Raw genomic sequence first — 22,324 nt, forward strand, 5'->3', positions numbered from 1 at the left:
ACCTTTTATTTGTGGATATTTTTTGGGTGCATCTCTCCAAAAGCATTCCAGAAAATTGTTGTTGATTCCATATTACAAAAAACATTTGTTTTTAATGACTATGTGTTTTAAATGTTTTACTTATAATCAACAGTAAAACACTTGGCATTTTGCTATTAAATGAAATGTGTTATATAAATAAGTACCCCAAAATAAAAGATCATATTCAATACTTGCATTGAAAGAGGTTGATCCAGCAAAAAATAACTTTTTTTTCACTTTACTGTCCGAGTACTTATAGAAAGCACAATATACAAACCATGACCAAAAATAAGAGGCCCAATAAACTTTTAACTACTATACCTTCATCAGTAGCATGCAGAAAAAGGTGATGCATAGAATTTACCTGATTCAAATGTCTATAAAATTTCCACAATATATTCAAAACACGATCATAAAAGTAAATAAAGAGAAAGATAGAATTATGTTAACAATATATAGCCTTATGCAAAGGTTTGGGCACCCTTGGAAATAAGTACATATCCTCTACACAGAACACACATTTTAATGCACAGTTACTGTGCATTTGCCTACCCACCCAAAGAGAGCGAGGCCAGTTGTGCTCTCTTGGACACCCAGCTACAGATGGCTATAGCATCACCAGGGATCGAACTTGTGATCTCCTGATGATGGGGCCAATGCTTAGATGCTTGCGCCACTTGGGAGCCCTGTTTTGGCACCTTTTAGTATTATATTTTATTTTCCAAAACTTTTAATTCAAACAGAAGGTGTTCAAACTTTTCCATACAACTGTATATTTAGTTCTTGAAGGTACTCATTTAAATCAAGTATATTTAATACATCACTTCTTTCGGTGTAGAAATATTATTGAAAAAACAAACAAACCCTGCACTGCCTTCTTCACTGAGTAACATCTCATTCTAAGAGCCTTCTCAGTGGCTTCAATGGCTATATTGCCTTCAGCCTGTGGAGCTTTACAGATGTGGGGAAAAAGCTTGGATTGTAACGAGGAATTTACCTGCTGCCTACTCGTCGGCCAGGACACTCTTGAAAACGAGATGAGCTCATCTCAAGAGGAACTCCTGGTTGAATAACTTTTAGATAAAGATAGATACATCAATTGTGGAACATGTCATTCTGGTCAATGCATGGCAAATTTTGGCTTTTGTCAAATTCTTTTGCTTAGGACGAAACAAGCATTCGCAGTCCAAAAGAACAGAGTACGAGCACCCATCATGACACGGTCTGTCGTTTTCCCTCGTATGAGACAAAACCCCTCTGTTTTGGTTAGACTCATCCAAATCACTTCTGTCAGATGAAGTGTTTTGCAAGAGCTGGTGATTTCTTGTCTTTTTTTAAGTTATATTTATAATTACAGAATTTAGAAACAAGGATGTACTTTGACAGCTTCATTTTTGGCTCATTATATGGTGGTTGGTTTTAAAAGCAGATTTAAGCATTACCATAGATAAATGCCGCAGTTTCATCAGCAATCTGACAGACTACAACAATTTATGGATTAGTTTGATTTGATTGGCTTAATCTTACCAGTGCTTATCAGTTATTCATTAGTTGTGACTTGGATGTCACAGCGGTGCAAAGCAAGTCAATATTAACATGCCTGGGTTTGGCAAACAAACATACAAAACGAAAGTAATAAAAAATAAAGCCCAAAATAAAACATAACAATAAAAAGTAGATATTGCTTGAAAACAAAAGGTTACAGCAGACATTTCAGTTCATTAGGAAAAGATTTTAGCAAAACCTTCAAAATAACCTGCTGGAGAAATTAATGGGAGAAAAAAGTTGCTTATAATCAAGCAGCTTTGCATGCATTTATGTCACTGTGAAGTTTGTAAATGCATGCTATGTTAGTGACATTCACATTCTGCTCATATGCTTAGAAGAAAAATGGTATACTTAGAAAAATGGTTTACTTCGCATTGACTGCTCACAGTCAACTGGCTTATCATCAGCATTTGTCTTATTAGCTGCAAAATCAAAAAGTGTCATAAATGTGTGTTATACGAAGAAACTATGAGTGCATTCTTTATACCATTGTTACTGAAATTTGGACGTGGTTTAAATGTAAGGAACAAGAATAGATTTATTTATAAAAAATGTTATTTATGTTATTAAGATTTATGTTTCTGGGATATATTCCAGTGAAAATGTCCAATAACAAGAAACTATTCAGTTCATGCAATATTTTCTCTTACTCATAACAATGCAGTAACTCATCTATCTTTTCAAAATAGGCAACATTAAAATGTAAAAAAGTCAGTGCTGACGCCCCATGAATGTTTAAAATGTACAGTTCACAATAAAATCGCTATAACACCAGAGATTTTACTGTGTAAATGCCCATATTTGAATTCAGTGCAATTCAAATTCATGACACTGTATCACACGGAGTCTGTGTAACACCAGGGTTTATATTATGAAGCTGAATTAGTATTTTAGCATGTTAACTTGCTAATAGGCTAAATTTAAGGTACAGTTTTGTTGCAATAAACCCAAAGCAAACTTAAACTGAACAGGTTTACTACCCGAAAAGTGTTTAAATTTAGCGAGTTTAATACCCAGAACACAGCTTCATAGTGTACCCACCTGGACCCACACAGTGCTTGACATGACTCAAAATGACTGGAATGTAAAAAAGTTTTTTTTTTTTTTTTTTTTTGTTTATTTGTATTTTTCTGCATCCCTTATTTAAAGATTCAATGATTTAAATGTGAAAGTCCATTAATAATGCATGTAAAGAGTATCCCCTGTTTAAACTGGAATGAACACAAGAGGCACAAACAAGGTTTTGGGAATAATACATAGAGTAAACATTATGTATTGCTTATGAGTGTCAAAGATGCATGAAAAAGCGTGCTGTATATAGAAGGCAAGATATGGATAATTTGTACAGCAGCTTTAGACCAGTAATTTACTGCATGTCAGTGGCAGCTGGTGAAAATCTTTCTACGTGGGGCAGTTGACTTATCATCCTAACACCATTCAACATTAATGTAATCAAAGATGAACACAGAATAGATTTTTTGTGGCACAGTATTTAACTTAACCCATGGTGAAACAGTGCCTTGTTTAAAGATAAATCTCACTGATTTTTCTAAATATTCAGCATATTTCAATCATCAAGTAAAAGATAGTGGTTTGACATGAAATGCTTCATTGCAGAGAAACTGACCAACTCTGAATTCTTTACAACAGAGCATATATATATATATATATATATATATATGAACATACATAGTACTGTGTGAAAGTCTTAGCCACCCAAGACACATTTCAAAATCTATTTATTTGTTTGTGTTTATTTGCTGAGAAAAGTGTTAATATTTGGATAAACAAAATGTATAGAATATTAATTAATAATGGTTATGTATATATATTTATTATATGTAGTTAAAAAGCAGCTCCTGGTTTGACCAATCCGTGCTTCATTAAATTGTGCTCAAGATGTAATTGATGATATTAACTAAAGACTAACGATATTAGTCTCTGTGGCGGCTGTGAAGGTGTCAAGGAAAAATATAGACCCAAGAAATTCTTGGTACGTTTTATTGTTTTTCTGTTTATTTGAATTATGAATATGACTTTATTCTAATGTATGTTATGATCAACTCACTGCTGAGGTAAATAGTTAAAAAATTTGCTTAGATGCTTAAAACGTTCGCACAGTACTGTGTGTGTGTGTGTGTGTGAGTGTGTGTGTGTGTGTATATATATATATATATATATATACACAAAAGATCAGCAATCTCAAAATTATGTTACAGCAATGTCTCAGTATCAGCCAGTGCATTTATAATCTTTTCACGTAAGTTATAACTTGCTGTGAGGGAGCTTTTAGAAGCACTAAACACTGGGTCTGATTCTGATCACCAAGTTTCAGGAGAATGTAGCTTTTCACATCAAACTACTTTAAATGACTTTCTGTACATCTTAACCATTTAATTATGCAGAAATATTAATGGAATTCCTCTTGGTCTATGTACATATACACTCTATATTCTGTTTGTAGACACCACTCATAATTTCTAAATTCAACTTTATGGTGCACCCACTGTTGAAACAGGAGCAGCCGTCCATGAGGTTAAGGTCACCATGTCCAATGCCAAGTGTTAGCTAAAGGTGTGAAAAGCGCACCAGAATTGTTCTGTAGAGAAGTGAAACTGTGTTCTCTGGAGTGATGGAGCTCCATCCAGTACCTCTGAGATGAACAGGAGTAGCAGTTGTGGTCCAGAACTAATCATCCAACATCAGAACCTGACATCACTAATGCTCTTGTTGAATCCAATCAAATCCTCAATGTTTCAACATCTAGTCTAAAGCCTTCCCAGGAGTGAAGAGGCTCTTACTGCAGCAAAGGGGGACAAACTCCCTATTAATACCTTGACTTCAGAAGAAACTTTGAGAAATTTTGAGTATGAGAAGGTGTCTACAAACTTTGACATGTAGTGTATGTGTGTAAACATTGGAAATATTTTTATATAGTATACAGTTTCAATCCCACAGATTCAGAAACACTTTTCTTGCATAATGCATAACTTCTTAAACACTGTAATTACTAAAGTACACCAGTTACTCCCTGGATTATTTAATATTTATGAAAATCAGCAACTATGGCATAAACTGTTCACACACCAATACATCACAGTGTACTGCTTTACTGCCATACTGACAGAAACTCCTACCAGCTTAAAGCTCTAGAGAGTCTGGACAGATAACTCTACCATAAATCACATGATATGAAACGGCACTGAGCCAATTAGTTCATTTTCCATCATAAATATCTACAACTTTTATTAATTTATTTGTCTGTTTGTCCCCTGTCAGGGAGGTGTTGCCCCAGAGGCTGTCTGCACCAGCTGCCATTGCTGCAAGTACTTTATGTTCTTGAGAACATTTGGTTGAAAATGTTCAGTCTCCTGTATTTTAATGTGAAGGAAAAACATTTTTCATGTGTTCCTGATCAGATCGTAAAAAAACGTTTCTTGAACTTTCTAGGCATAATCAACTTTGCATTCCTATGACTGATAGTAACATTAGCATTATTAGCAGGAAGTCAAACAAATGAATACAAATAAACAACAAATAAATAAAAAAATCACCACAATGCAATAACAATACACTCAACACAAAACAACCAAAGAAAATTAAGAAGAAAATAGATAAAATAGATCCTACATAATGAAAATGGCACGTTTAATATTGTTTAATATTCTGCAAATAAATACATGAATAAATAAATAAACAAACAAGCAAATATAAAAAGAAAGAAATAGGTCAAAACCAAAAACATCAGTCTGTGATATGACACCCCCTCTTTTTTTTTAAAAGCATTTTTCTTGATGCCATTTCATTCTGGAAAGCAAAATAACTAAATATAATGTAAATATATTCATATCTGAATAACCCTTTAGAGGCCCTTCACTTCACATTGTTAGTGCTTCAATGACGTCGCCATCATTATGGCTGAGGTGAGAGGGGGCGGGGTGTGCTCATACCCAGGTGTGCAGAATTGAGGGGAGGGAGGAGGGGGAATTTTCGAGGCTCATGCAGGTGAGAATTTGCCTCAGTCTACTTGCCACGAGTCCATTTGGGCTGGACTGGACAAAAAAACAGCATAACAACCAGACCATGACCACAACAACCACATGCACTGCCTCCCACAGACAGGCTGTTAATCTGCAGCTAGCATTTTACAGTTACTGTACATACATTGTACGGCACTTTGACGCTGGTTAACTTCTTTAATCTGTAGAAGACATTAGGGAAATAGATAGGAAGAAATAGAGAGGCATCGTAGCATACACAGGAGTCATGCAGCATGATGGCAGACAAGTGTGATGAAGGAATAGACACACAGGACGCGCTGGACAAACACACGGCACAAGCCGGCCCGGGAGAAACAGGGAAAGGGTAATATGTGTGTTGGTCTTACCGATACGGTCCAGGCGGTCAATAGCCACCGTCTCAAAAGCGCGGCGCATCATGGGGTATTCCTCCAAGACCTCGTTGAAGTGGTCAACAGACAGAGAGAAGAGGCGGCAGTATGTGTCGGCACGGACGCTAGCTGTGCGCCGTCCTTTCGTTAGCAGACAGATCTCTGTGGGGAACAACAAGAGGGGATGGACTGAAATGAGTGTGATATGACAAAAATACATTTTTCCCAATGGCCCAAATGTAGTTGGTCATATTTTACCACTGGAGCCATGAAGCTAACAGCTAACAAAAATGGAAACATATACTTCATTAATTTGCACTGAACAATCTGCATCTTTGGGGGCAGTCGTGGGCTTGAGGTTAGGGAAATGGCCCTGTAACCGGAAGGTTGCCGGTTCAATCCCCAGTGCCGACAGTCCATGACTGAGGTGTCCTTGAGCAAGACACCTAATCCCCAATTGCTCCCCGGGCGCTGTGGATAGGGCTGCTCACTGCTCCCGTGTGCGTGTGTGCGTGTGTGCGTGTGTGTGTGTGTGTGTGTGTGTGTGTGTGTGTGTGTGTGTGTGTGTGTGTGTGTGTGTGTGTGTGTGTGGTGTTTCACTTCACGGATGGGTTAAATGCAGAAGTGGAATTTCCCCGTTTGTGGGATTTAAAAAGTATCATTGCATCAAACTGCATTGAGGTGTTAAAGGGACATTTCACAAATTTTCTAAATTTTTACCCTAATTCAATCTTTGAGATTCAGAGTGGTTCAAATGGTTCATTTTAGAAAAGCATGTTGAGTCAGATTTCTGGGCTGGATATGGTTCTGGTCTAAAATGCAGTTTCCTAATCCATTTATGGTGGATGGGTATATGCAGGGTGCTGTGTGGCAAAACACTTCCCAAGGAAAACAGATTTTCCACTATTTTACCATCACCAACATGACATGCAAAAATTCAAAAGAATAGTAAATAAAATGGCTACATTTGTGCAGTAGACATGATGACCCCTGGTCCCTATCAGTCAGTAAGTTTCTCTATAAACGAATCATTTCACACCAAACAGCTGTGAATGATTTTCTTTACATGTCAATGACTGAATTATTCTGAAACTTTAAAAAATCGGTGGAGTTCCCCTTAAAACAACATACAGCAGAAATATGGATGCCAGATGAGCACTTGAATGCTAAGTCCCTTTGAACATTTCTCAAAGATCATCCACGGTTACCTTTAGGCAATCAAATACACAAACCAGAGAGCAGAATGAAGAGAGAGACTAATTATTGCAGAAAACAGAAATAACGGAAGTGCACAACCCTGGACGTTAGCTAGATTAGTGCTCAAATGAGGCGTCAGCATGTGGAAAGGTGGGAGACATAGTGTACGTGTAAATAGAGCATCAGTATCAGGAATGCATATCAGATCCATGCACTGTCTCTTCCACAGCTGCAGTGTCATTTATCATGCTGTCCACAACTTAATGACTCTGAAACCCAAAGGCTGCTGCTGTTGTTGGTTTAACAGCTGCTGTAATGGAACACAATGCAATGGGTTATTTAAAGCAACCACATGTTATTTCTTCTGTTGGTTTTCTAGTCTTTTTATAGTCTTTCTCTTAAGACTACTGGCTGCTGATGCATCAGAGACATAAGAGCCAGGACCACACCAGAGCTTGAAAACACTGACCAAGGACAATTTGTCAGAGGTATATCCCTGTATTTCTGTAGGCTTGATGGTTAGAATTCCTGATACAACTCATTTAAGCATTTAAATGTAAGAAAGACGTGCTGGCTGCCAACATAAACTCAGTCCTTAGAAGTTCAGTTTATATTACTGTCATACTGTTCAAATATTATTATGCAATTATGTACTTAATTACATAGCAATTTACACCATGTATTACAATATGGTAAGCATTATGGTAAGCTTTAGCCCAGATCATGGTATGTACAGGTATATTAAATCAATTACATATATTTTTTTTCTACTTTTTAAAACATCATTTGTACAAATTAAGAATATTATTTAACAGTATTAGGGATTACATTCAACTCAAGAAACAAAGCTGGAATTTTTGCAGTTAAAGGAGAATTCCATCGATTTTTGAAAATATACGCATGATTAATTAAGTCATAAACACAAAGTTACTTCAAACACATTGATGTCAAATGCTGCACTGAAGAGAAACAAAATTTTGTATTGCTTTACAATAGTGGTGAAAGGAACTAAGGATCTTGATGTCTACAACGCAAATATCTGTCCATGAGCCTAACCATGTCTTCTGTGTTTTTTGATGTGTAATGTTGGTTGTTCTTAGGGACTATTTTGCCCTACAACACCCTGCATGCACTTATCTTTCATGACTGATTTAAAAAAAATACATATATATCATATTGGCCAAAACCTTAATTCAGAACAATATCTCGGGCACTAGGCAGCATGTCCATTTTGTGTAATAACTTTCTGCAATTAAGCTTTTAAAGATTCGGACTCATTTTTCTGGAATAGAGCATTTTACATCATACCACTTTGAATGACTTTACGTTTTAATCATTTACATATGCTGAAATTCTGAACAACTGTTGCTGTTCCCCTGAAATAGGCAACATTATTTTTCAGCACAGCACATTGAGGATAAATATCAAACTGAGGTGTTTATACTCTCACTCTACTCAAACATCTCATGGACAATCTCTGTTTACATGTGCACCACAAGAAATCAAATCCAAAATTTTGCATGTGTAGATGTTACCATGACAACGAGTATCAACATGAGCATAACACAAGCAGTGCTTGTGTTTTTAAATGCTTAAAGAAGGCCGTGAGGAAGAAACTGTGTTCTGAAACACATAAGCTGGACATCCATCCCACCCCCATCTTTTAAAGCTCAAAGCATAAACTTTGTCTCTGCAGACCAGTTTCTGCTCCACCATGTTGAACATTATAAACTGTGACTATGACGTGATGCACATACAGAACATACTTAAACCTTTCGATTGGGAATGTAATCGGATTCAGGCGTTTACATGGCTCTTATTCTTCTGTTTAACTGATTATTTACAGAATCACCCACCTTGCTCAGTCGGATTGTATTTGTATTCCGAATGGCCTCAGCCAGACTAGTCTATTCCAATTGAGGTGTATACATGAAGGTATTCTATTCTATTGAGCTATTAGTCTGATTATTAATGGATTATTAGGCTAAATGTAAACATGGCTACTGAGAACAGAGTTTGTTGGACCAGAAACACACAAGCATGTTTATTTTCTCTCAGGCTCCTGGTGTTACTGTTTTACCACTATGCTGAAGGCACACTCAGTAATGGCTGAAGAATGCAACCAGAGGATTACATATTTCTCACCATCTCACAAGCCTGGGCGTCTTTTTCTGTTTTTTAAGGATGTAACCTTTTTTTTAGGACTGCTTTTACTGTGAAGACTGGACTGTCCATCCCTGAGGTGTAACGCTGAGATCAGAGTTCCAAGCCTCACTTCCATTACTGTCTGTCACAGTATTTTGGGTGTCTAGTGAAAATGGCCTTCTCTGGTGCTTGGGGATTAACACAGGTTCATTTTAAAAGGTGCTCATGGCTGGTCAGAAGGCTCTACACTGGAGTCTTACTCTTAGGAACACTGCGAGTCTGTGTTTTTAATTATTGCTAGACAAAAATTTTCTGAAAGAATGTATAGCTGTCAAGAAGCTGACTGAGAAAAGAAAGAAAATTTGCCGGTGTCCTCAAAACAATGGACTGACCATCCCAACAGAAAAAAGAGTTTCATTTGTTGTTTACTCTCAGTTGTGTAGGTGGGATGACGAAAGCTCTGTAGACACTATCTGAATTTAAAACATGAACAATTTATTTCAAATTAAAGATAGCGCTTAAAGCCCTTGTTGCAGAGACCCAGAAGCCAATGTGGAATCTCCCTCAAGTCCAAGATGCTTCAGTTTTTTAAACAAAATTTACGCACACACATAACGCAAAATCCATACATTAACATGTGAAAACATCTTATGGTATGGCTTACATCTGGTTTTTGTTATTATGGCCTCAGCTTATTCTAAAGCGAGGGGCCATCTCTCTCCTGGGACCACAGAGCCCCGAGCTTGGGCTTTGTCGACACACATAGAGCCTTATCTTTTCAGCCAGGGCTCCGTTGAAACATATGGAGCCTTCTCATAGTACTTTCAAACAGCAAACAGCTACATGTATATTAGAGCCCAATATCATATCAATATCATATATAACATTTTATCAAGCCTGATACACTTCACATTCCAAAATGCTGTGCATCCATTTGTAACAATTTTAGATATAAGCAGTTTGTATTAGTCATAATATAGCACTGATCCAAGTCCACTTCCAACAATGTGTATCACAACTGAAAAGAAAATTGAGAAGAAAACGTATACAATATACAAATATACAAACATGTATTTATATACAATCTATAACGAGGGTGTCAAACTCAACCACTAAGAGGGCCATATTAAATCTCCACAGATCCATGGGCCAGAGATCGCCTATGTTTTATTTCATTTTTAATGAACATTTGAATTAAACTGAACTATGGTTTATTCAACAAACTTCAACAGTAAAAGGTACAGTAGTAGACCTTGAAATATTATACTTGATATTTGAAATATTCAAAATGTAAACATCCCTGGGAGCTCAGTCTGTTAAACCTACCTATTTGTTTGAACTAGACTCCTGACATCCTTTCTTTGCTGCATGTTTATTAACACTTGGGCTCAATTTCTGAGATGCTGAGCTGACGTTAAGTGTTCATATTGGCTGACCTGCAGTTAGTGTGTTTGATGATATGAATGGTGTGGAACTGTGTAGAACTGTGTAGAACTAAGGTGTAACCACTGTCCCAAAGACTGTTATTGGGGTAGGAGAGTGCACATTACGTTGCAGTGCATTGTGAAATTATCTAATATTAATAGAAAATTAAAATACTTTTGCAGGCTGCATAGGACAAGTGGGAGCCATAGTAATGTGTGTGTGTGTGTGTGTGTTTTTACTTGAGTTTACACTACAGTTCTTACTCTTCATAACTATGTATGTGCCAGGTAGGAGGTGCCAGCATTTCTCACATTGTTTGGCCTGCCTGAGAACAGCGCCCTTGACTTTCCTCCCTGCACGCACACACACACACACACACACACACTGCTGTGAAATGTGTGTGTGTGTGTCTAGCCTCCGGGACATGCTAACCACGCTCTCCAGCAGAGAGTGGGAACAAGGTGTTGGAGCGTTTTAATGGAAAAACAGCATTTCTCCTGGTGACTGTGTGGCTGTCTATGTGAGACCGGCAGGAGCACTGAGCATCGCCCCTCTAATCACTTCATTAGCCTCTGTTCTCTCTGTAATATATGCTCTCACAGCACGCGAAAAAGAGAGCAGGGCTGCATAATGTGGACAAACTACTAACACTGCAGTTTAATTGCTACATATTGTGACAAAACTAGGAAGAGGGAGCACATTACTCCTGTTCTCACTGCACTGCACTGGCTCCTTGTATGTTTCAGCATTGATTTTGAAGTCCTTCTGCTTTTATATGAAGCTCTTAACAGTTTAGCACCTTCTTTATTCCAAATCTCTGTTGTTTTATGTCTCATTAGATCCTCTACAGCAAGCCACAGACATTTCAAAAGTCCCCCTAAATAAATCTAGGGACGCAGCCTTCGTCAACAATGCACCCAAACTGTGGAATACTGTACCAAAAAGTATTAGCCAAGTGGGCTCAGTGGACATTTTTAAACAACTGAAAACACTCATTTTTAATAAAGCTTACAACTGACAACATGCTTTTTTGTTCATTTATTCATTTTCATTTATCCATTCTGTCAATTATCATTCATTGTTTATTCTTTTACTTTCTGTATTTTTTAATGTCTTTCTTTTTTTGTGTGACCCCTGTTATGCCCCTTTTTTCTATTTCCATTTTTTGTAAAATGGTTAAAGATGTGCTGCACTACGTTGACCAAAATAATTACCTTCTGATGCAATGTCGCAGTAACAATTAACCAATGATATATTGTGAAGCAGTTTTTGAAATGGTAGAGTGTAGAAAGAGAGAGAAACAGAAAGAGGAGAGAGATGGAGGAAAGTGACAATGCAGCGAAACATTATGAAATATTCCATCTGTGCCGCTAATTGTCTTGCTGACCACGTTAATGGCTTTCTGCCCACAGCCCTCCTCCTGGGCTTGGGCCAGTGGCACAGAAGCCTGTCTATGGTGGCTCAGTTTCTGTGGACTGTTAGAGTCACTGATTCTGCTGGTGTGACATGTCCCCATCGCTTTGCCACGTATCGCTAGCGTTAGCATTGGCCGCGGGAGGCAGCACGCTGGTGCTAGTTCATCTGCTGTTCTCCCTTCAGCCTGAATAAATCTCCTTGACCGTCCCTTATCTAACAGCACAGAGGAGAAAATATTTTCTGATATGCAAAAAGTAAAAATAGAATATCTTTAGAGTTAAATAATGTGTTTACACTACAAAAGTTGAATGCATTTTCCTAGTTTTGAAAAGTATTCAGACCTTGCATTCACACAAAGAACATAATGCATAATGTTACAAAATTATTATAAAATTATCAGGACACATATATTTATAACACAATGTACTTCTTTGTGAATGCAAGAATCTTTCTTTAGGGTCTAAAGCAAAATTAATTGTAATTAACTACAGGAAAACAGTGCCGGTTAAAGAGCTAATATATTGAGGGAAACTAATCAATTATTTAGCGCTGCATATAATGAACTACAAAGTGCTTAAATGTTCTACAGTAGCTGATAAAGTTGTGTGAAACTATCTTGGCAGTAAATGTGTTTTTGCCCATAAAACACCATTATGACAGAGTAAATTCACTGCATGTCATTGCATACTTATAAAATAGCTTGGATGATAACTGCAAATATTTCACTTCTGGTTTATAAATTGTGCAGCTAATATACCAACACATCAAATTACAATGTATTTACTCTTTTATTTATATATACTTGGGTATTTGTATGTATTCTGATGTTGCTGTTATACAAATAAATGCTTACTGCACAGATAATTAGCTTTATTTTCTCAGTTGGGCTAAAACCAGTACAGGATGAGAGATGTTGATGCAGAATGTAACAATAAACTTGTAACAATTGAAGGTTGAACTAATGTAGTCCAGTATTTTTATGCAGAGGCTAGTTGTGCTTGCATTTTCAGTTGTTACCATCATTAGCACTGCCATTAGTGCAGCTGATGCGCGTGCATGTGAGTGAGCAGGCCTATGTCTGCATGTTCGTATAAGGTCAGAGGTCTGTGCCTGCGTGATAGGCCTGCAGATGATGCAATGAGGAGGAAGAGATCACTTCCTGACATGACCAGCTGCTTCAGTACACACTCTTGCACGCACATCGAGATGCAGGCGGGCACGGCTAATACCACGGGTAAAAATACCAGCAGCAGATGGGCGTTCGCTGGAGCAGGTGGCTGGCATCCTAACGTGCTGTGGCAAAGCTGAATGCAACCTTTGTGCCACGTAATGCAAGGGGAAAATATTCTTCTGTATCATTTTAATTTCCATTCCCCCCTCCATCCGGCTTACACAAGGGGAAACATGCCAAGCGAATAAAGTTCTTTTGTGACATAACCGCTGAATTGTGCAGGCCTGCTGCGATTACACTGCTCTAAAATTGGATAGAGAATGTGCCCGCGGGAGTAATACCCCCGATTATTAACTTCATATTTCTTTCATTCACCTGGCGCCGGCATGCGATAATGTGTTCGCAACAGAATTACTTCATAATGCGAGCCGTCTGTACACTTGCTGCCTTCTGAGAGTCTGGATTTGGACACAAAGCTAATGGTTTTCTTTTCTTTATTTCAGATGATAATAATAAGCAGTGATTTGAGACAGTTAGCAGAAGTCTCTAAAGACTAAAAGGAAGCTGTTTTGAGGTAAGACACTGAGAAATGGGCTTTACTCTGATGGCATATCTTCAAATGCTCAAACTGTTAAAACTTTCAGTTATACAATGTTACCTCAAGGTAACAAACCCATTCCTCTCACTTACAATGACGTGCTGCATATGTAATGGTAATGAAAGGGTCAGTGATGAAGGGAAGAGCTTTAATAAACCAATAAAATGCTTGTACACTATCACTTTGTGGGCATTTATAAACCTCTTTTTGTATAGTGTATTCCTGTGATTCCCATCACGTAGCAGTTAGCATATAGTATTTTTTACTAATGTCAGCTGTTTAGAAAATGAGAGCCAATTATCATAATTTGAAAATAGATTACTGCATTCCTTTATTCTATCAACTGTATCTTTAAAGTACATTACAATGTTTTATCACAGTAATATGGCTTCTTTGGAAAGCTCAATTAAGATCAATACATTTTGTAGTTAGTTCATTCCACATATTCTCATTAAAAAATCTTGATTTTCTTATGACAGTCTCATTTCCATACACCATCACACAACATTGCCTTAGCATAGTGGCAATGTGTCTGAAAAATCCTTACACATATTATTTTTGAAAATATGTTTTTGATACTCATGCCTGTTTTTTTGCAAGAAATGTGAATCAAACATTTTATAAACAAAAATATACAAACAAAAAAATATTTTTTTACAAATTAAAATATAGTTCATAGTTTTATATATATATATATATATATATATATATATATATATATATATATATATATGTGTGTGTGTGTGTGTGTGTGTGTGTGTGTTTGTGTGCATGCTATAGAGGGTTGATAAATTATCTGGCTCAAAGTCTTGATTAAAATGGTTTAGTAGGGTTGATTAAGGTTTAAATCTTAGGTTAAAGTTAAGATTAGAGTGAGTGTTAGGTTTTGGTCTAGAGTTAGGGTTGAAGTCAAAGTTAGGGTTAAAGCTTCCACACACCAAACACACCACATCGTGGTGCAGCAGAAAGCACAGCTATAAGACTCAGAATCACAGTGAGAACGTCGATAAACATGACACTCAAGTATGGCTGTTTGTCATAAAGACTTGGACTGAAAATGTTCAGCCTCACATCATCTACAGCTGATGTTTATGGTCTCGTTCTGGGTTTAACTTAATGCAGTAGTAGCAGACTGCTGAGTGGTGTGCTGTGTTACTCAGAGAAACAGAGCAGTGCTGGAAGTCTGAGTGACGTCTCAGTGAAGACCTTCATTAAACCTTCATTCAAAACAATGTGGGTTTTTTTTGGTCCTGTGTGTGGTAGACTTTACAGTGAGTTTTAGGTTTAGGACTATTAAAATTAGAGTAAAAGTGAGTGTTTGGTTAAGGACTGAGGTTAAGATTAGAGTTAGTGTTAGGTTTAGGACTGAGGTTAAGATTAGAGATAGAGTGAGTGTTAAGTTTAAGACTGAGGTTAGGATTAGAGTGAGTGGTAGGTTCAGATTTAGATTCAGATGTAGGTTAGAGTTAGAGTGAGTGTTAGGTTTAGGATTGAGGTTAAAATCAGGGTACGATTGAGTGTTAGGTTTAGGTTTAGGCCTGATGTTAAGGTTAATGTAAGAGTTAGTGAGGTTAAAGTTAGCATGAGGGTTAGGTTAGGTTAAAGGTTAGAGTAAGAGTGGCTTTTGGATTTAGGGTAAGGTTTAGGTTTTGGACTAAGGTTAAAGTTAGGATTAGAGTGAGTGTTAGGTTTAGAGTTAGAGTTAACAGAGGGAAAGTTAACATGAAATTTAGTCCAATTTAGTCCAAATTTAGTCCAATAATCCTATTAAATGTAACGTCATGTTATAAATGAATTAATGAATTAATCTATATGATAAAAAGATGTTAAATGTTGTTTTGTAGTTTAACTGTAATGTATGATTTGTAACTATTTGAGTTTGCGAGCCAGAATTTCTAAAATAAAAAGCTGGATGTCAGCTAACCCTCAGTCTGGAGAATCTATTCTTAGCATCCTGGCGTGAGGTGCTTTTTGGAAGCTGAGCTAAAAATCAAATAAAACATTTAAGCCAGCTTGAACTTGCATGGAAACAGGAAATGGGGATGAGTTAAGAGAGACAGTAATGAGATAAGGTAAACAGCTTCATTTAGAATGGACGTTTTAGTGAATATTTGATGCTACAGAGCTGAGGGTGACGTTACTTTTTCAGTTCCGGCTGAGCATCACTGATTCAGCATTTGGGTGGTAAAGAGAGAGCTGGGCGCCCCATCTGATGGACAGATGAGCGTTATATAACAGCACAAGCCACTTCATTTCCACTCCAAAACAGCAGGGACCCACAAGCTGAACAGCAACTCAGAGTGTGTTGTGTGTGTGAGGTACTGAAAAAGTGGTTCACTGAATTTATTTAATTTAAATGTGAATCTGCATGAATAAAATACATTTCACCAACTAATTTATTGCAAAAAGTATGTAAACTAAAAGTAATGTTGATGTAATATAAACAACATGCACATTCAGATAATATTACATTTATGGCATTTGGCTGACGTTCTTATCCAAAGGGACTTACAATTTGATCATTTTACACAGGTAGGCCAAGGTGGTGTTAGGAGTCTTGCCCAAGGACTCTTATTCTATAGTGTAGGGTGTTTGCCCAGGTGGGAATTGATCCCCAGTCTACAGTGTAAAAGGCAGAGGTGTTAACCACTACACCATCCCAACCACCATAATACACTCAATGCATATTTTTTGTTTTTGGTACACTCTGCATCCCGTCAGAGGTTTTGACAGTTTTTTCTTTATTATTTTATGCTCTCCGTTTCACCCTAAGGCTATCTAGACCCCTCTATTAATGAGGCTTTATTCCTACTAATTAACATTAATGATATGGTTGGTTAGTGTAGTGGGTAACACCTCTGCCTTCTACAATGTAGACTGGGGTTCAATCCCCACCTGGGTAAGCACCCTACGCTATACCAATAGTTCTCGGGCATGACTCCTAACACCACCTTGGCCTACCTGTGTAAAATGATCAAACTGTAAGTCGCTCTGGATAAGAGTGTGTGCCAAATGCTGTAAATGTGATATTCTAAAGTTTATCCATATTTCAGACACTGAGATGTAAACAGAGTCATTCAGACTGGTTTATTTCCAAATGCTTCATTCTAGAGAAATTTGCTGACTTTCTTTACAACAGAGGTGATAGGAACCAGGGGTGAGGAAGATGAAGCAGTTAATAACTAACCTCCGAAGTAGGATCCGTCTGTGAGCTTAATCTCCTTGTTGTGTTTGGTGATGACGCTGGCGACGCCGTGCTGGATGAAGTACATCTTTTTACCCACAGTTCCCTCACGGATGATGTAATCATTGGGCTGGAACACCTCAAACTTGAGCTTACTGAGCATTCCAGTCACAAAGTTGGGGTCAGCGTTGGCGAATAGAGGCATGGTGGCCACCAGCTTACGGCAGTTAAAGTTGACGATCTCCTGAAAAGCCACATACAGCAAAACCAATCATCTGTGAGACAGATAATATGCTAATATTGAAGAGCAGCACCAATAAATTACAGAAAATTACCATAAGGTTAATGAGTGTTGACGAGAATTTTTTTTTTGATCAGCATATCTGAAACACATTTTGGGATAGTGTTAGATTTACATTAAATGCTGCAAGGTTAGCATAAGCTAGTGGCACAGATTATAAATCAATCATATTTTCATTAGGTTACATCAGCTAACTTGCTAAATTTGTTAAGTGCCAATTTAGTTTTTTTTTACATAATTATTATAGCTTGTCAGCTTAGCTAGTTATTACTTCTACTATGTTGTTTATAACTTAGCTAAAGTCGGTGCTAGCCTAGCTAATAGCTAGCTGCCTTAGCTTCTACTATGCTGTTGATAACTCAGCTAAACTTAGTGCTGTAGCTGTTAAAACAGTTTGCTTCCATATTGAACCCAACCAGCAGCTGTTAAGCCACAGAGCAGAGAAAGGAGGAATGTAAAATTACCTGTAAGAATGTTTTAGAATGTATTCTACTGAAATTACATCCAAACTTCTCTTTTGCTACTGAATACACTGACATTCATTCGTTGCACCACCCATCAGACACACACTGATATAATGCGCGATTTAAGAGGCTTACTTTGATATCCAGTGTGGTCGTTGTGTTTAAAATCCAAAACAAATTGCTCAGAAAAATGGCTTACAATAAGATAGTAATCTGCTTGTTTGCTGGACACAGATTAGGCGTAGATGTGTGACGCAGAATGCCCTGTTTTGTAAGCCTCACTGTATCTCCTGCTGGATTTTGTAATGGAGCGCATCACATTTACAGACTCATATTTGGGTGCCTGGTGCTGGAGGGCATTTCTTTTTAGTCTTTTTAGAAGAATATTCTATTTTCAAGAGTTTATGATAATGGAAAAGGACAGCTGGGCTGAGGAATAAATGTAACCATTAGTTTTTAACTATTACTACAGCTACTGCTGCTATTCTGATTATCATTGTTATACACTAAATGTTGGAACATTACTTTGACGACAATTGATTGCATTCAGCCACAAGAGCATCAGTGAGATCAAGTACTGATGTTGGATGATTAGGTCTGGATCTGGACAATTGGGTCTCCAACTCATCCTAAAGATATCAGATGGAGCTCCATCACTCCAGAGAACACAGTTTTACTGCTACAGCACATGTGTGGCTGCTCCAGAATATCCCATTCTATTGGTGAGTGTTTTTCTAGGAGACGATACAAGTTGGGAGTGCTAAGTAAACTTCTCTCAGCAGCAGTTGAACTTTAAAGTAATCAATACACTAATTAGAAGGGCTGTCTAGATACTTTTGGACAGTATACGTTCTGTCAAATCTCCTTTCTTTCTCTGTCACCTCCTAGCATCCAGAATTTACATAACCTCCATGTCATCCTACATTTCCATGACATGGAAAGCCTGTGTTTGTCCCGACGAGAGTTTTGAGACATAATTTCCTCACACATCTTGTAATGCACACATACTGCAGCGTGAACTGTTAGCTTAGCCACTAATGGTACCAGTGCTGTAAGCCAGGGGTTCTGACCGCAATCAGGAAACTACAGGATTAATGAGCAACATCCAGCCTCGGACCGCCGCTAGGGGAAAAACGGCTGGAGAGTTTGGCTATTTAAAGCAGGTTTGTCACACGGCAGAGCCTGTAAAAATAGCGGCCCTGACCAGCTGCGAGAGAGCGAGCAGGAGTGCGTGCAAGTGAGAGAGAAAGTGGAAAAATAGGTGTTGCAGAAAATGAAGCAGTAAGTATTCTCGCCTTGCTGCATCATCACTTGCACTCATTCTGTCTGCTGCGCTATGGTGGATGTGTTAGAGATACTGTTACGCACATACCACAGCACACGCATGCAGGCAAAAGTTTGGGGACACGAGGAGTTTCAAAATTTTTTACACAATTGAGCATGTTTTGTTAGTTTACAATAATGTAACTAACTAAAGATAATGCTGTTTAGCTTTGCAAAAGCAGGCAAAGTGAAGGCGGTGATAAAAGTTTTACCTCACTTTAACATATTGCAAGCCCAAAGCCATGCATTTTAGCCCCTTGTTGTGAATGTCAGCACTCAAACCTTTCAACTGTTTAAACCACTTTTGGCCCAAACGAGTTCCAATATGTGCTTTTAACACTAGCTTGGAAAAGAAAACTGTCAAACTCAAAGATGAAAGCCAAGTGTTGAAGCTAAATATACCCAAAGGATAAGCACATCACTGTTTGCTGGTAATTTACACCGATCAGGCCTAACATTATGACCACCTCCTTGTTTCTATGCTCATTGGCCATTTTATCAGCACCACTTACTATATAGGTGCACTTTGTAGTTCTACAATTACAGACTATAGTCCATCTGTTTCTCTGTATACTTTGTTAGCCCCCCTTTACCCTGTTCTTCAGTGGTCAGGACCCCCATGGACCCTCAAAAGCATGTACTATTGGGGTGATACAGAGCAGGTACTATTTGGCTGATATAAAGTACCCATTTTTGCTGCTTTATCTACTCTTTGCTTTTTTGGATATGTAAAGAAAACATGAATAGGAATGTAATCTTATCATTAATTCTCAAAAATAAGTGCTTGAGTGTTCACTTAGAAAAAAACATGATGCATCCAACAATGAACTTATGCAACTTTTATCCAGTGATATGAACACAGCAGTAAACAAAAAGCACTAACTCTTTTTACTGAAACTGATAAAATGATTTTACTGTTGCAAGGGTTTGCACGCAGTGTAAGTCCTCTGACAGTGATTTTAAACGAGCAACCTTCTGTTTTTCAGAAGTTCACTGGGTTCATATGATTAACTGAGGAGTAACAGTAAAACTCAAACATTACAGTGAAAAATTCAACTCAATTGTATTTAAAAACGTGAATACTGTACATACATTTCTATCTCTGCTGCCCACCCTCCCAAAAAAACCCTTATTATTAGGCTCTTATATGCAGCCCTGTTAATACTCTTTATTAATGGACAATCCTCATGACAAACACATTAGTATAATTTATAAAATAAAATAATATTGTTTTCTCTTTCATATAACCATATAACATTGCATAAAGAAACCTTTTTGGTATCTTTATGTTTAAGAATGCTGGATAATTAACCATTAATCAACCAGCATTTACACTCTTAAAAATAAAGGTACCAAAAAGGTTTCTTTATGCAATGTTATACGGTCATATGACAACGTTACATCCATGACACAGAATACATTTAAATATGACATTTTTCTGCATTTTTTAGTGCACAATTTCTATTTATTTGCTTACTTTAACATATTAAAAATATATAAAATATACGTATGCCATAACTTTTGCACAAGCCACATTTATGCATTTTATTTTGTCCCAATGTGTTAAAATCAGCAAATAAAACAGCAATCGTACATTAAGCTGTGCAGAAGTGTGTTCTCTGTAAGGATGTGTTCACTAATGTTCACTTAGAAAATCAACAAACTTTGAAATCTGACAAAGGTGTTCAAAGTTCTGCATACGACTGTAGAGGAACCACTTTGATTTCATAAAGAACCTTTCAATATGCAGTTCTTGAGAGAATCTTTTCTGTGAATAAGGTGTGAAGGTGACAAACTGTATTAAAGGTTAAAGTTCACATAATGTGAAGGTTCTAGGAAGAACCATTAAATAGATGCTGTATGTGAAAGTTTCCTCAGTTTTTTAAAAGAAACATTTAAAAGTTTCTCTCAAATCACAAATCTCTTGTTCAAATATGGTTCTTTAGGGAACTAAAAACAGTTCTTCTATGTCATTGCTAAAAGAATCAACTTCTGTCAGGTGATGATTAGTGTTGATTAAGTTACAACTGGCTGCATGGTGCATGACAAACCTAGGAATCAAATTTAGTGGTTGCAAGAAAGTTAATCAAAGCTGAATTTTATGCAAATTCTAATCAGTGGCCCAGATCTGTCCAGCTGTAACCTAGTCAGATTTAGAAAACTATAACCCCATATGCAGCCAGCTGAAGAGGTGGGATTCCTTCACACCCACTAAGATAAAATAATCCCATATTAGTCCCACAACGAGGAAACGTAGCTGCAGTGGTTCAGTGGAAATGAACTGTAATGATTTTCCCTGAGCCATAGCATCCAAATTCCACTACATTAACTGTGTGCAGTCAATGACTGGCAGCCTTTAAACCCACATGGCCTCTGACCCTGCACTGGTTGGTAATCAGCTTGTCTTGCCTGTTTAAACTTTGATTGGCTTTCTGTTGTATTTTACTGGGAAAGCAAATAACCGAAAACCATTATACTGGAAGAATCTGTTTAGTTTTTTCTGAGGTTTATGCAGATGTTGGTACAAACAAAATGCACCAACAAATCAGTGGAGCTATGTTTACTATCTTCATATTAAATGTCTTGACAAAAAATATTTAAGATGCCAGATTAAGTGGTTGTTAGTGGAACAAACTATTTAGATAGTTTTACTGAGCTGTCGTTAGTGAAGTGGCTAACTTAGCACATTAGCACATGAAGCGGTTGGATTGACCTTATTTGGCAATGTTATTAAGTTCAGTTTTATATTTTGTGGATTGTTGTGGATCTAAAATATGAATAAAGTGGGTGAAAAGGACCTGTTTATATATTTTATTCTGTGCAAACCTGGCTACTTGATTATTGTAATGTGTCAATGCTAGGCAGCTTGCCAACGAGGGTGAGCTACTGTTAAGGACAGTATATCTTGTTTGCAACTTTACAGCAAGAAAATGTACTGAATGAGGTGGGAGGGGGGCTTTGTGAGGGGGTCTGGCCTGCCACCTCTGCTGAAAAAAAAATCCTAGTGGGACCACTGTAATGAACTATTGTCCTGTCAGCTACTTGTTGCTATGCAGTTTCTGCAATTACTATGCACTCCTCATTGTTATTGTTATTGTATTGTCTCTATAATTCATCTAAATATCTCTGTTTTTCTAACAA

The 22,324-nt window shown here is 37.4% G+C and overlaps 1 protein-coding gene across 4 annotated transcripts in view; it reads right to left on the reverse strand.

Annotated features, from left to right (window-relative positions):
* LOC108438107 (potassium/sodium hyperpolarization-activated cyclic nucleotide-gated channel 1) overlaps positions 1-22,324 on the reverse strand; it is a 169,738-nt gene that overhangs the window by 12,356 nt on the left and 135,058 nt on the right. The window contains exons 6-9 of one of the 4 annotated variants that reach the window (XM_017715694.2): positions 17,099-17,339; positions 5,957-6,121; positions 1,938-1,991; positions 1,019-1,094 (exon numbers count right to left, since the gene is read on the reverse strand). In XM_017715694.2, coding sequence (XP_017571183.1) covers positions 1,019-1,094; positions 1,938-1,991; positions 5,957-6,121; positions 17,099-17,339 — 536 coding nt within the window. The remainder of the gene's footprint in view (positions 1-1,018; positions 1,095-1,937; positions 1,992-5,956; positions 6,122-17,098; positions 17,340-22,324) is intronic. The other 3 variants (XM_037546019.1, XM_017715703.2, XM_017715686.2) reach the window with 3 other exon arrangements.

Source organism: Pygocentrus nattereri, chromosome 16 (genome assembly GCF_015220715.1).
Source record: "Pygocentrus nattereri isolate fPygNat1 chromosome 16, fPygNat1.pri, whole genome shotgun sequence".
NCBI lineage: Eukaryota > Metazoa > Chordata > Actinopteri > Characiformes > Serrasalmidae > Pygocentrus > Pygocentrus nattereri.